This window comes from Crocodylus siamensis, chromosome 1 (genome assembly GCF_052110815.1).
Source record: "Crocodylus siamensis isolate JL-2025a chromosome 1, ASM5211081v1, whole genome shotgun sequence".
NCBI classification, from domain to species: domain Eukaryota; kingdom Metazoa; phylum Chordata; order Crocodylia; family Crocodylidae; genus Crocodylus; species Crocodylus siamensis.
In genome coordinates, this window is record NC_143395.1 from 201844381 (window position 1) to 201860540 (window position 16160).

The 16160-nt window shown below is 48.4% G+C and overlaps 1 protein-coding gene across 4 annotated transcripts in view; it reads right to left on the minus strand.

Annotated features, from left to right (window-relative positions):
- NINL (ninein like) overlaps positions 1-14081 on the minus strand; it is a 60595-nt gene extending 46514 nt beyond the window's left edge. For 2 of the 4 annotated variants that reach the window (XM_090052578.1, XM_090052570.1), the window contains exon 1: positions 13920-14020. In XM_090052578.1, coding sequence (XP_089908704.1) covers positions 13920-13954 — 35 coding nt within the window. In that variant the 5' untranslated portion in view covers positions 13955-14020. Of the gene's footprint in view, positions 1-13919 lie in introns of all 4 variants that reach the window. The other 2 variants (XM_090052561.1, XM_090052553.1) reach the window with 2 other exon arrangements.
- Between the last annotated feature and the right edge of the window lie 2079 nt (positions 14082-16160).

Here is a 16160-nt window from a genome sequence, read left to right on the forward strand (position 1 = left end):
AGCAGACACATGTCTATGGCCGCTCAAGGCATCGTCTTGTTAATCCACTTCCTATTGTACTACCAAACCAGAGACCAAAGCAAGTGAAATGTGTGCCTCAATCCCCATGATATCTGTCACAAGTTGCTCTCACCTGTCCCCCCACAACCCTGCTTCTGGAGCGCCACAGCCAGACAGCCTGCAAAGGCAGGAACAGTATCAGCACCACAAAGGGCATCCCTCCAACTGAGGAAAGTACATGGAGGGTGACAGGGCCAATCTCAAGGTAAGACTAGGGTAAGAGAAGATCCATGACCCCATCCAGACCACCTGTAGGCTGAAACTGGGCACAGCAGTTATGAGAAAGCACAAGGAACCTTCAGGCCATGACCAAGGCCTTGAATTGTGCCCAGATCCATGACACTCCAGCATTGTGGGGAGCAGGAAGGCACCCACATACCATAGCATTCAAAGAAATCTTGGAGTATAACCTCAAGTAACAGCTCTCTCCCTTCAAAACTTGTCTGTCCAGAGATGCGTTACTGCTTTAACCAAACTAGGATAGCTAAAGTGATAGCACCACCCCATTTGGATGCGCTGCTGATATGCTGGGGTCCCACACATCTCTAGGGTTAGCTCTGCATCCCTCACACCTTCTCTCTCTGATGGATGCAGAGTTGCCTGGCAGTTAACAGATCCGGCCTCAGCTCCCAGCTTTGCTGCTTGTTCCCTGCATAACCTTGGATGAGTCACTCAAGATCTCCTCACCTCTTTTAGGGATAGTGTTCCCATTTCCCCCTCATGTCTCTTCACAGCTATTTCAATCACAGAGTGCCTCTTACTCAGTTTGTGCATCGAGGAGCCTGTGGTTTTGCCATGTAACCAGTCAGTGTTAACAATGCTGTAACAAGCAATTGTGGTGCCACTAACCCAAAATCCTCCTCGCCATTTGTCCCATTACTAAAAGAAAAAAAATTGAAGTGTAGGGAGTGAAAGCTGCCAGAACTGGGATTAGAACCGGTGGACTACAGAGAAGCTGGCTGAGGAACTGAGGCTTGGGGTTACTTAAGGTAGATTGGAGCTGGAAACCGAGGCAGACAAGTGGTAGCAAGGAGGAAACAGTCAGGAAAACAGACAAAAATCAAAAATTGGGGTTTCAAAAATAACAGGTTTAATAAAACAGACAGACAACACACTACGCAGTCCCATGAAGTTATTGGTTCCCACACACACAAGCACTCACAATAGCAGCAGGAGAAAGAGACTCAGTGGAAGGGTTGGAGTCCAGGTAGGGAAGAGAAACAGAGTCCAAGCCCTTGGCTGAAGAGGGAGTGGGGGTGATAGCTACCTATCCAGGCTGAAAAGGGGTCTTTGTCCAGCAGGGCTTCTGTGGGGGATAGGTGGTCCCTATCCATAGGTGGTGTGGCGTGGTGCTGGTCCAGATGAAGAGGGCATCCCAAGGAGTCAGTCTTCACTACCCGTTTTTATGAGGCAGACTACCCCGATTTTCTATGGAGAGGGCCTGTCCAGGCAATGTCAGTCCTGTTCCAGAGGGCTCCAGTGTTCTTACCAAGCAAGTGCAGCTTGGCACAATGGTGGGTTGCCTCATTTTTTGTTTCTTGAATGCTGAGGGTGGTTCCAAGGGCTGGGTCCTTGGTCCAGGTATTGGTGTTGATGGTTTGGTCATTCAGAGGGAGCCATTTTTAGACCTACTGCCATTGTCTTTCGAGCACCCTCATTCATCCCCATTCATTCAGGAACCAAGTTACATGGGATGGGTAGGTATGAGTCATAGGTTACACAACTGGGCATGGGGATAAGATGGAAGCTTGACATGACTTATCCTAACTTACATGTATAGGCCTAAAACAGTAATCTCACAATATAAAAGCAAAAAAAAAATTAATACAAACATAATAATCATCACTTATAAAACAGTGGATATCTATATCAAAATACCAGGGCACTTATTTGCAAAGAAGAGAGATAAAAATAAAACTTACTACCTAAAATAAAGTGTTAAAGCTTATCCTATATCTTAGCTTACTTATACTTATCTATAGGGAAGAGAGAGGGAGAGAAAAAAAGTCAGAAATGGTTGGAGAAGGGGAGGGAAATGCATTTTAAAATAAATTTTAAAAAAAGAAAAAAAACTGAGTTTTGCTACAGAGCCATGATTCTGCCATGCAGTAGGGGAAGCAGAAGGCTCTGAGCATTTCTTTACTCCTGGGGTCAAGGACAAGGTCTCCTGCTTAGGGTTCTTGCTCTCAGGAGGGGCAAGGCGGTAAGCACATATAGCCTTGATCCCAAAGAAAAGAAGTGGCACATTTACATGTCCAGTTTCATTCCTGCACATGCCCACAAGGCCACGCTGGGAAAAAAAAAAAAAAAAAAAAGTGTCCAGATTCCTGACAGCCTTGGGGAACAACATCCTTGGTTTGCATGGGTGTTTGTCATCTCCATCAGCCTCTCAAACCCACAGCAATTAGGACAGGTACTGCACCATGCTCCATGCCAAGCAGAACCTCACACCATGCTCACACTCCTGCCTATAGGTTCTGGAAACATGCATCATGCTTGTCCTCTGACCTTCCAAGTGGGCAGACAGGAGCCCTCTGCAGAGGGACACCTACAGCTTCTGCATGATAGCCCCAGACACCAAGGACAAGAGCATGGGCAGTACTCTAAGCCACCCAGGCACCACTCAACAGGATTGTACCTCATGGCCTGGGGAGTCCACAGAGCTACTATGCTGGAGAAATACATGGAAATACAGAGTGGGGGTGTCAAAGTGCAATTAGCTACAAAGACAGAGGGGGCTGTGGGAGCCAGACTTTTCCCAAGTGCCACCCATATTCCCATTTTGCACCCATTTAAGCAATCACCACTGTAAAGTAACCAGAGACGGACCCTGCCCCACAGTGATGTCCATCCTAATGGATCCCCAAGGTCTGTGTCTAGGTATTTACACAGGGCAATTGGCATAGGGCTGCCTTCCCCATTTCTACAAGCTTTGTGTGAGTGAAGGCAGCGTGTTCATTTAGAGACAATTGGCACCAGATACCCCATGCACCAGCAGCGACTGCTTGGCTGATGTGACTGGGGACACCGCTGCCAAAGACTGTAACCATGCAGAACAAAATCTCAGCACACCCTAACCTGCCACCCCTGTTGGTTCTCTCCTTTGGAAAGCTTCTGCAGGAGGCAGACAGGTTGGAGAAAGAAAGCATCAAAAGCAGGACCCTTCCCTCACAAGGGGCTTAGGCTATAGTTGTGCAAAACTTTGTGCATTTTTAAATTCACACTTCTCAGTGCAAAGAGCATGAGAGAAGGATAGTGCTATTCAGCATAATGGTAGCAGAATCAGCGCATGAAACATTAAGTTGTACATAAGACAGGCTCCCCCCCTTGCTTGTGGCACTGCAACATACACCATTTAAGTACGTAGCCTCAGGACTGGAAGAAGGTGACACATTACCAGGGTACACTCCAAGTAACATCCAAACTTAGTATCAGCAATGTTCATTAAGCACACAGCATTGTCTACTGATCAGTTCCACTCTTTTTCCCAAGGCTAGGCATTAGTTCTAAGGCTTCTAGGAGCAGTTTTGAGAGAAGGGGGACAGCAGCCCTGAAGCCAACTAGCTCCTGCCACTTTCAAGACTTTTCACTGCAGCCCTTGGACTCTGTTCCCATTTCCCCCAAGTTAATCAGAGTACAGTTACATCAGGAGGTAGACAGAGGAGCTGAAAGATGTCAGTTATATGGTTAAGAGCATACCACAATAACCCCCCAGTATGTTGCATATTTAGTGTTCTGCATTCTCAGTTTTTATTTAAAAAACAAAATCTGTGAATTTCAGGGTTTATCTTTATAGATTTCATAGACATTAGGGCTAGAAGCAACCTTGAAGATCATCAAGTCCCTTTCAGCCCTAATGTCTATGAAACATGAAAACCATGATGAAATCAGGATAAAAAAGGAAAAAGATCAGTTTGGGGGAAAAAAAAAAAAAAAAAAATCATCAGGGAGGGAGGGAGGAAGGCTGGGACTAGAGAAGGGGCATGGCAAGCTGCAGCCTGCTGGCTGCTCCTGGGACTGCAGCAGGGAGCAAAGAAGGAGGAGTTGTCAGTGGGTGAGAGGCATGGGGTGTGGGGCACAGCTCTTGCTGCTATGCATCCCCTGGAAGAGCTGTGGACTGGGAAGCCTGTGTCAGGCTTTTCCCAGAGGGTGCATGCCCCTGGATCACTGGCATGAAGCACATGGTGCTGCACCTTACCTTTCTTCCCTGGCTACATTCACGCCCCTCCCCCCTGCTGCAGCAGCCTGCTGCCAGACTGCCCTGGCATTTGTGGGGGATGGGGGGTGGAAAAACGACATGCGGCCAGATGGGGGGTGGGGATGGGACCTGGCCTTGGCACCTCCCAACCTGAGCCAGGAGCCCCACATCCCTAGGCAGCGGCTCCAGTCACCCCAGCCCCCGCCACCTTCCACCCCACATACAGCCACCACCCCCACCCACATTTGGCTAGAAACCTGTGCCTCAGGTCAATCGGCACAGTGGCACTTTTAGCTTACCAGTAGCACCCATTTTTCAGTTCAAATCCCTGTTAACTGGCACAAGTCGGGAATAGGCCATTCCCCGCTTATGCCGGTTAATAGGGATTTGAACTGAAAAACGGGTGTAAATCAGTAAAACACTGAATGGCTTTAAAATCAGTAAAAACTGAGAATGTGAAACACTATGTATATTGCTTAGAATACAACAAACCTGTTACCCAAGTATTGGTTAAGTGGACTACACACTTAGCTAATGTGCATAAGTGGAGTGCACCATGCTGCTATCAGCAAGTCAGTGGTGGTTTTTATTTACCAGATATTTGCAAGCTAACTGGAGTCCTGACCAATGTCTTGTCACGTCTCTAGAGAGGGGAGCTGGGGGTTGCTTTGTCAGCATGACAGTAACACTGCTGCAAAGATTACAAAATGGCACTGACTGCATAGAGGCACTGAACTGTTAGGGGTCTGTGTTTAGACTGGGATTCATCAGGCAGATCTGTGGCTCTGAAAATACTCTTTGAGGCAGCCAGTTTAGTCTATGCACAGGTCTGCTACACTGATCCTAGCAGACAGCGTGTGGTCTGCCATTGCAAACAAGGGCTCCCAGTGTCCTGCAGGATGGTAGGTGCGAAATAGCCTCAATGCTGGCTGGGAATTCAGAGCAGGCAAAGTTGGGTGAGCACTGGCCAATGGAGCAATGCCACAGAGCACTAAGCTTGCACACTGGAGGGAGTACAAGCCAGCACCTGGTTGCCCTCTGGATTAGGAGAAGGGCAGACTGCTATGCTCTCATGCCCATTCCAGCCTACACCCCTCACAGAAGCATGGCAAGAATGATCGAGCAGCTGAAAAGGGACGTCCTGCTGTTCCTCCCACCCACCATCACTGCCAGACAGGCTGCCCTGCAGCCCCATTGTCTCTGGCAGAGCCTGCCAGAGGGAAGGCAGACCCTAACTTGCAGCTTCCCCAGCAGAAATGGAGGCTTTGTACTGCCATAATGTCTGCTGAGGCCCCAAACTGGAACTGGGGTATGGAAAGGGTCAAAAGATCCATTAAAGCCCCACTTCATACTCCCCACCCTTTAGCCAGGCTGTGTTCAGAGATAATGTTGCCTTCTGCACACATTCATTCATAGAAGTCCTGGGGGATTTTTCTTTCCCTTGCCAACCAGACAACATCTGGACATGGTGCAGATGGCTGTACAGGAAACATTTTTGAGCAGGACAATGCTAGTCCATTCGGAATAGGGAGCACGCAACACACTTAGGCCCTCAAGCTGTCCATGATCCAGAGGACTCAAATGGTTGCTTAACCACCGCAAGCACAGAGCTTAAGCAGGACCAGCCTGGGCTTAAGTGTTTTTCTGAATCAGCCCTTCCTGGCTGGAGATGGAGGCTACTAGGTGTCCTAGTGATGGGGTCTGCATCCCCAAATCTTTTGGCAATTGCTTCTGAAGTCAATTTGCAAAGGTGCCCAGTGGACAGATGTGTTTACAACAGTTCAGGTGAGATTCTGTCAAAGGAGCTATGGCAAAAGCCGTGAGCAGGTTGCTTCACCTTGAACCTCCTGTGCTAAGCTGCTGAAGTGCACCCTGGGTCATGCAGGGAGGGCATAGGGGAAGAGTTTTCATTAGCAAAACTTGCTGGTAAGCAGAAATGCAGAGGAACAGGGAGGGGTTAAGTCCCTCCCCCCCGAGTGCCAGACTGACCTCCAAATGGGCCATTACTGCTGGCTAATACCTAGGACTGCCTGAGTTCTGGGCTGGAACCAATGCTGCCTGCCATCCCATGCTTGTAGGACCTGTAGCAACTTGAGGCAGTATTTCAGTGCAGGACCAGAGATTTCTGCCAGCCAGGTATCAGCTACAGCAGCGAACCTAGCAGGATTCTCAACAATGTGGGGATCTGTATGCAGGGATGTCAGTGGAAGAGGACTCTGCATCAATGCAGGGGCATGAATAACAAGCGGCAAACTGCTGTACTACTATACAGAAATTCAGTGGTCTTTGAAGCTCCTCTGACCACTGCAGCTGCACCACATTCCTCCCTGCATACATGTGAAAGGGGACAGAGCAGCAAAAGAGGGTTAGGAAAGGAAAACAGTTGCATGTTGTGGGTGTCTGGGCAGCAACAGGGCACAGACAGGGTGGTCTGTCCATGGTCAAGACAGCTAACTGGAAAGGAAGTCACTGGGGGCGTTCTTCACCCTGCAAAGACCCCACAGCAGGGTACTGGTATTGGAGACCCAACAGCCCTGGCCTTCTCCCTGCTCACAGGCAGCTAGAGGAAAGGAGATGTTCCCTCACACCCCATCTCTTCTCCACCTCTGCTCTGAGCTCTCCTCTATCCCATCACTGAAGTGTTAGAGCAGTGGTACCCAATCCAGCATACTGGGTTAGTCCAGGGGCCCCACAGAGTTACCCATGAGTCTGGGAAGAAAGGACAAGGTTGGGTGTAGGCACTGTGAAGTGGAATGGAGATGGGACCAGAGCAGGTCCAGTGCCTGCAGTGGGGACCAGGAGGGTCTGGTGTTCAGGGGGGACTAGGTACCTGGCAATAGTGTGGAGATGGGAGCCAGGGTGGACTCGAGGACAGAACCAGAACTAACTCAGGTCTGGGAGTAGGACAGGACCAGATGAGAGCTCACTCAGGTATCACCAGGGCAACTTCCCTTTTCTTAAAGGTATAAGTACATCAAGGTGTGGCAGGAGAAAAGAAAGAGGCTCAGAATAAAAGCAAGGGTTGAGTAGCCACCAGGGGGTGTCACAGCCACCCCTGGGACAGGCCTTGGTTACACTGCACTGCCATCCCTCCCACTGAAGCCCTTATTGACACAGATGTACAACACGCCACTGACAGAGCAGTACAACCCTCCTCCTGGCACAGATGCAGCTTTCCCCAGAATGAAGGTGCTTTGTGCCTGTGCAGCCATTATGAGAGGGGGAAGGTTTAGTGGATTTCCAGTAGAAGACATATTAATACCAATGGAAACGCATCATTCATGGGACTTGCACTTAACCAACACAGCTATACTAGCACAAAAATCACATGGAGCACACCTACAAATATGGTCCTAACTACTGTTTTAAGACAGGAGAACTCCTCTAGAACAAAAATCAAATACCAGACACTATTATAAAGCTTGATCAAATGGGCACCGGGGCCTCAAATTTCCCAGAGTCACTTGTGATCTTAGGCATCCAAAACTCCGACATCATACAGAAGTTTTGTGAGACAAAATGCTAAGCTACTCACCCTCTAGGGAAAAAGGCCCTTTCAGAAGGGTCTCAAGCTAGGCATCAGAAGTCACTCAAGGAACAAGAAAAATAATCAGACCCTTGTTTATGCTGTCAGCTATTTTTTTTCCAGTCAAAAGACTTGCTATCACAGCAAGAAATGACAAGGCTGGATACTGCTGTAGCCATTGCCTTTTCAGCACCAGTGAAGAAGCATCTGAACCACAAACCAACTATTTGTGGGATGCATTTTCTGGAAGTTTCCGAGAGAGCATTTTTGGTAAAATTAAAAAAAGAAAAAGAAAAAAAACAACCCCAACAATAACAACAAAAAATTCAAGTAAAAACAAAACTGCAAGACAGTCTATGACTCCCTGCCCCCAGTCTCACAGCTCTACATGCTTTTGTTCTACAGCAACATAAGAGATACTTTGGGGGGAGGGGGGACACTCAGTGGCTCAGAGCAATAAACAGCCAGTAACAAATCTGCATGACTGTGGTTATTCATTAATTGTAGATGTTTTGGGGTCTCCTGCTGACTGTTACCCCATGCTCTCAATGAAGGCGCTTTCTCCATATAAAAGAGCTTGCTCCAAAGCTAGCATGAAGCAGGCAAATGCTTAAGACTTCTGAAAACAATCAGTGTACTCATTTGGATACCTAAATATGGATTTTGGAGCTTTACTTTAAAACACTTTAGGGGGAAGAAAAAAGAAAGGAAAAAAAAAAGTCTTGATTTAAACTTCCAAGGGCCCAGCTTGAGCTTCAATCCTGGAAGCTGCAGTGAAAAAGATAACATTCTCTCACATTTATTTGTTACATAAAATGTCAATTCCACTACTGAGAACTAGGTCAAACCTAATCAGTAAAAATCTTAGCAAAATAGATCTTTCACCACTCCAATAAAGTGTATGTGATAAACAAAGAGAATTGCATATGAAGGGTCTCAAAAGTACACATACCACATGAATAAGGAGAGTACAGACCCTGGACTTCATAAAAGCAAACTGACTCCCTCAGGGAAATGATGGGCAGGATCTCACGGGAGCCCAGTCTGAGGGGGAAAGGAGTCCAGGAGAGCTGGCTGTATTTTAAGGAAACCTTACTGAGAGGGCCAGAACAAGCCACCCCAATTGTGCAGGAAGAAAAAGCAAGCATGGCAAGTGAAAGAAGGAAGCTTACAAGTAACTTGGACAAGCAATTTGGGACGAGTATAAGAGTATTGTTCAGTCATACAGGGATGAAGTCAGGAAGGTCAAAGCGTAACTGGAGTTGCAGCTAGTAAGGGATGCAAAGGGTAACAAAAAGGGTTTTTATAAGTATATCATCAACAAGAGGAAGGTCAGGGAAAGTGTGGGTCCGTTACTGAATGTGGTGGGGAGGCAACCTAGTAACAGATGATATGAAAAAGGCTAATGAACTCAATGCCTTTTTTTACCCGTAATCACAGGCAAAGTCAGGTCCCAGACTACTGCAGCTGGTAGCAGTTTGGGGAGGCGAGCAGTCAACAATAACAAAAAACAAACAAACAGGTTAGGGACTCTTTAGAAAAGCTGGATGTGTACAAGTCCATGGGGTTGGACGTGATACACCTGAGGGTGCTGAGGGAGTTGACTGATACTATTGCAGACTTGCTGGCCATTATTTTTTAAAACTCCTGGTGATCAGGGGAGGTCCCAGACAATTGCAAAAGGGCAAATTGCAAAAAGACAGATGACACCAAGCTGGCAGGAGTAGCGGATAAGCCGATTACCTGAAGGGTGATTTCAAAGAGGATGGAGGCTAGACTGTTCTCAGTGATGGCAGATGACAGAACAAGTAGTAACAGTGTCAGGTTGCAGCGAGGGAAGTTTAAGTTAGATTTAAGGAAAAACCCTCTCATGAAGAGGGTAGTAAAGCACCAGAACAGTCTAACCAGAGAGGTTGTGGAATCTCCATCCTCAGAGGTATTTAAGACCTGGGTATACAAAGCCCTGCCCGGGATTATATAGTTGGAGAGGATCTTCCTTTGAGCAGCGGGTTGGACTAGATGATTTTCTGAGGTCCCTTCCAACCCTAATTTTCTGTGAATCTAAGGTGACAGGTACAAGATATTATCTTCATGCAAAGAGGTCACTTTTATTTTAGGTTGTCTGCGAATGATTTAGCAATTAATTGAGTCTGATGTTAAAGTTACCAGGCAGCCAAAGTTAGAGACATTTAATTTAGCATCCAAGAGCTCATTATCTTAAGAGCATTCAGCTCCAAACTAAGAGTTCACGGAGAGATCACCACTGGGTCTCTAAATCAATTAACAGACAATACATAGGGATACAAAGATATCAGTGACACAGGCACACAAGGTGGCCTGCTATGTTATAGATTACAATGATTAAGGGGATAGTGACACACATTTGAGTTCAACCTAATGCAACAGTAATAAGAAACTACCCTATTAGCACATGATCCGAGGGCTTCCACTTCTTATTGCCATTGAACCCAAATGGAAACAGAAGCCTGGGGCTGTGACAGCAGGAGGGAGAGCTACATTGTGTGCTACACTTTGCAAGTGCTGTAGAAAAGGGAGTACTCACCTTCATTAGAGAGTAAGAAAAGGCCCCTGAAGAAAAATAACCCCAACTTGTGACAAACTGCAAGTTACCATTTCACTGACACAGCTTGATTTAGCAGTTCAGGATATTGGTTCTGGAGTCTTTCACCCATGTCACTCACCTAACCCTCTCCAGCATCAGAAGACAAAAGTCCATTTCACTGCCAGCAGTCTGGAATGATCAGTGGTCTTAGTCCAAGTCCTGTTGGACAAGTGCCAACGCTGCAGAAGCCATCAGCCCAATATGGTTAAGCACTGCAGGGAAGCCAAGAACTGAATGGACCAAAATGCTCAGTCTCTGTGCTCCCACCCCTCAGGCTGGGGGGCGAGGGGGAAGTGCCTTTCCAAAACTTGGCAGTGGCACATTGTTAGGACAGCGTGGGAAAGCTTGTACTGTGCTGTTATGAACCAGGAGTCTCTGGTGACATCCTCAGTCTGCCAGGTGTTGTACAGACACAAGGGAACCAGCCAGAACACTGTAGGTGGAAGGGGAAAAGCAAACTAATATGCTGGTTTCTCTGTGGCAACTGGCTGCATTCAAATAATGAAGTACAATCTAAACAGGACCAGCCTCCACTGTACAGTACTAACATATGACATTGTTGCTACCTCCAGGAACTTGCAATTCTAAGAAAGAGATGAGATGCAACAGGAAAACACAAGCAGACATCAGGAGTAGAATATTCCAATGCAACCCTTCCAAGAGTGTCACAGGTATGGCTCAAGGGTTGGACCAGGCCTGTGGAGCCATATGATCTGGCCTGTGAGACTCAGACCAACCCTGCACACCACATGCAGTGCACACCAAGCCTGGCATCACGGGTGCTACGCACAGCACAAGGGGCCGGTTCAGGGCACACACTGGGCATGCAGCACCCCACTGGGCCAATCCTGCACGCTGGCTCCAGGGCCAGTCTGGATTGGGTCTCCAGACTGACCCCACCCCAGACACCAAAACTAGCATGCTGGGCTGGTCCAGCATGGTTACCTCATGCTCCATGCCAGGTTCATGCATGTGCACCCTGTGCATACAACACAGGACTGGTCTGCGACATTCATTGCATGAGGTACCCATGTTGACCTGGCCTTATGTGCTGGCTCCAGTGCGTTGAGTCAGCCTGTGGCCCATGGGGCCAGATAAGTTTGACCCCCCTGCATTTACAACAAGGTATGAAGACTTTGCAATGCTTTGGTGTTGTCTCAGCAAGGCTGCCCATTCCCAGAACGTTAATTTCTAGTGCTGTTGATGTTACGCAGATGCTCATTGCTCTGGTCAGCTAAGCAGTGCTATGAGTAATCCCACAATCATCAGATTATTTGAAGGGTAAGGTGCCCAAAGGGAGAGAGTGTGTCAGACCCCAGTCTTCAATAAAACACAAACTCTTACTAAAAAGAGGGAGGTCTTGATGTGGGAACAAGGGAAACTCTCAGACAATTCTGAGGTTTCCATGTAACTGAATTCCTTTCTTTATAGACAGGGAATAGAAAGGCTCTGCTTTCAAAGGCGATTACTCACTGCGGCCAACCTGAGGACAGAGACAGCTTGGTCCTTGACATTCTAGATCAGCTGTCTCGATTTATCTGCAAAAAGACCACACACACACACAAGTACATGCCCTGGATCAGATGCTGCCAGGTGTCCCCTTGATTCAAAGAAACTAAAAATCAGCTTTGGTTGACACATTTATTCCAATCAACCAATTCGTGGCCCTTCCAAAGTTGAATTTGTCAAAAGTTCTACTGACATTTAGCTCTTCATGTAAACTATTTGACAAAAAAACCAAACAAGTCTTGGTAAAAGAAACAAAAATACAATCCTCAAGTATTGCTGGTAACACATCATCATAAAGCCACATTCGTATCAAGATACCGGACATTTACCCAAGCTAAACCCCTCCCCTTGTCCTGGAATTTCTTATGACAGTGACTATTACAACTGAGCTGGAAGTGAGAACAAAGGAGCTAGTGCCTTAGCAATAGAAATGAACCAGAGGCAAGGGTTTTTGGGTTTGTTTTTTGTTTGCGATATCTTTTATTGCCCAACTTTACGGTTGGCAAGAGAGGTTGGACAAGATTTTGGCACAAAGCACTCATCTTCAGGTCTGGGAAAGAATCAGACACAAGCTAAGCTGAGCACCAGGAACCGCACCCCCCTCCCCTCCCCAACAGCTCATGTTTAACTCCAAGTGAATGAAAACAGTTACTAAAGGAATGGAGGACAGCCATAAAGTACAACAACACTCCAACCCTGCTGCAAGTTAAATGACTCATAGAGCTTACAAAGAAATCTGATCTTAAATTTAAGGAGGAAACCAGGGGAAAAAGAGATTAAATTGACAATATCAAAACAATTTCAATGTCCATTTATACTAAATAAGTGACCTGTTAAAAAAGTGGCAGACATTTTTCCCCACCAAGCCACCTACTGACTGCCACTGAATGCAGCTCCTGGTTTTTACTGGGGCCAGTCCCTCAGCTCTCTGATGCAGAATCTAGACCAGTCACATTGTTCCAGCCCAAGCTATACTAAGAACACCTTTCTGATAGGAGGCATCAGCTCCCAGACACCACAACTGATGCTCTAAACACCATTTAAGCTGCTTTCATTCCTGATGCTGTAAGACCAGCTGCTGGTTTAATTTGATGTGCCCTGAGGATCTGGTGCCTGTGCGGCTGGAGTGACTAGATTGTCACGTGCGTACAGAAGCACAGGGCTGACCTCCAAGGGATCATGTCCTTCCATTTTACATACAAGAGCTATCTAGAAAGCGCTCTCAGGGAGGCCAGAATAAAAAGACTCCTTTAAGTCATCCTTAAAAACCTTTCAGCCTTGACCGGAAGTCCTGACAAGATCTCGCTCACGACCGTTCTACCTGATGAAGCCTCATCATCCATACCGGAGTGGAAAAGAACGGCCAAGGCAGAGCAGGTGTGCAAACAGCACAAATCTCGCAAGGGCAGCATGCTCCCTGTTGATCAAGCAACCCAAAGCGGCGTTTCTTGTTGAGTGCACCATATAGACAGCTCAAAGCACAAACTGGCCCATTGGCCATTCACACGTTCACAGAAACCAAACCAAGTGACAAGGCCATGGTCATCTTCAAATGCGAAGGATGAACAACAACAAGGTAAGAGCTGGAGACTGAAACGCATATGGGAACGGGGACGAGACCCAGGGAACCAAGCCGTCCCTTGCAGCTGAGTGAAAACCCACAAAGCAAGCAACAACATCCCTCCCCAGGCTCCTGCCGCCAGGCACGCGGCTCTGCTCCTTGCCCAGGTGCAAAGCTGGAGGGAAGACCCCCCCATCCAGCAAGTCGGGAGCTTCACCTTCTTCTGCCTCAACAGCCAGGCAAGGCGGCGGTCTGGCAAACGGCCCCCACCCCCGAGGGCGCCTGCCCTCCCTCCAGAGGGCACCCACCCAGGCCTCTTCCCTGAGGCGGGCGGCAGAGCGCGGCCAGACGCCCCCCGACCGCGAGCCCGGAGTGGCGGAGCCGCCCGCCGGCGCTGTGTTACCTGCTCCCCGCGCAGCACCCCCACCCCACCCCACCTCACCTCACCTCCCCGCTGCCGCGCTGTTCCTCTAACATCGCCGGGCCATGAGGGGAGCGCCTTTGTGCGCCGCGCCGCCCCGCTCCTCCCCCGCGCCGCGCCGCGCCGCCCCTTCCCTCCGCCTGGCGCTGAACCGCCTCGCCTTCCCAGCCTGCGCCTCTGGCACGGCCGAGCCAGGACCCGGGCAGGGCACGGATCGTAGAAACTTAGGGCTGGGAGGGCCCCCAGGAGGTCATCAGTCCCACCCCCTGCTCCGAGCAGGACCGTGCCCAGCTACATCATCCCAGCCAGGGCTTTGTGCAGCCGAATGAGAGATGCAAACACAACAGGTGTGTCCGCTGTCCCACAGCTAACGTGTTGTTTCATTCTTTCTCCTGCGTCTTTATTGAATCTTACATCTGATCTCCATCGACTGGAGGCCAACGGGGAGTTTCATGGCTATTGTAAGCCTGATCTCATCCCCTGATGGGGCACTGGTCTGCCATGCAGTGGAGGGAAACAGTGTTCCTACAGGAAGGTATGAGGCCGTGGGGTTACCTCCTCCTACCTCTCTAGCTTTGTCCCCATGGTTCTTTATTCCCAGCAATCCATAGATTGTAAGCAGAGGTGGGAATGGGAGCTGCTGGGGTTGTGAGACCAGAGGGGGCCCAAGAACAGGCTAACTGTATGAGATCCCTGGAAGCACACCTCAGGTGAAAGACATGACCTGAATTCCATTCAACAAAGGATTTCACCTGCTTGAAGCCCAATAACTTGGATTTGTCTGAGGGATCTCTTCCAGGAAAGCATCCTACCCCAATCTGAAGATAAGAAACAAAGAACTCACGTTGTCCAGGAGGGTCCACAACCTGTAAACTAGGATTTACAGTGCATCAAAGCAGCCTCAGTGCACTTCCCCAAATGCACATTAGTTTGGCTTGATGTACATCAAGGTGCCACTTTTTAAGCAACATTTAATGTGCATTAACTTATTTGATGCACAGGAAATAAAAAGCACAAGGCACCTGTACCGAGCGAGGCTGCTTCAGTGCACTGGAATTCCAGCACCTCAGAGCAGACTTGATGAACTGAGTCTGGGCAGGGCCTGTTGCTGGAGCATGGCAGCTGCTGCACTCCAGCAGCACTATACCTAGACTCCTGGCAGCTCCGGATGAACTTTTAGTACTAGGGCCCTCCTTCGCCAGAAATAATGATAATAATAATTTAAAAATTACCATTTTCGGGCCCCCTTTCTGTCCAGGCCCCAGGCGGCCACCCAGTTTGCACGAGCCCATAGGCAACTGGTAGGGTAGGCACAGGGAAGAATGTGTCCCTGGTGCTGACACTGCTGGTGACTTCTGTGGGTGCTCGTCAGCTTTGTCCCTGCTATTGATGTCTCTGGCAGCTTCTGCAGGTGCTCACCAGCTCCATCCCCGATGCCGATGCCGGCTCCTGCGGATACTCGCCAGCTCCGTCCCCGCCATCACCACCACTGTCAGCTTCTGCAGGTGGCCCCCCAGACTCAGGAGGCACCAGTTGCCCATATCCATGCCTGTGTCCAGCCCTGCATTCCAGCAGCCTTCTGCGTCTCATGCATTAATGTCCTGATGCTTAAAAATGGTGTTGGAACAAGCTTTAGCTCAAGCCCCCTCGACACTTTTTTTAAACACAGGGATGCGATACAGGAGACATAGTAGCTATTGGAGCTGCTCTAATTAAAGTGCCATTTTCCCCACCAGAGCACATGCAAAGGTGCCCACAGTTTTTATGTGATGCTTTATGTGCATTAAAATAGGCTAATGCATGTTAAAGTGCACATGTAGGTGTAGATGCTCCCACTGAGTACCTTTTCTGGTCCTTCACAATTTGGGCCTGATCCAGTGCACACCAAAGTCAAAGGAAAGACTCCTGGAGACATGGACAGCTCTTTCCTTTGAGACTAGCCAGAAGCTGAGGAAGATATAATAGTCATCATGCGTCAAGGCCTGCGATGTTGAAACTAAAAATGGCAAGTACATTGTTCTACCAATAAAAAGCTCAGCCTATTTGACATACCAAAAGGAGAGCCTGCTGGCAGTCAGAATATTATGCTCAGGTTCACAATATGATCCCACCTGTGTCCCTGGGCTCTTCAGGCTTGGTCCCCACTCAGAGATACCTAAAGGCAGGGCAGGAACAAATCATGAACCAAGCAAGCCTGGGGCTGGTACCCAGCTCTTGGAGTTATCTGATGATGCTGGCAAAAGGGAAATAGACTGATAGGGC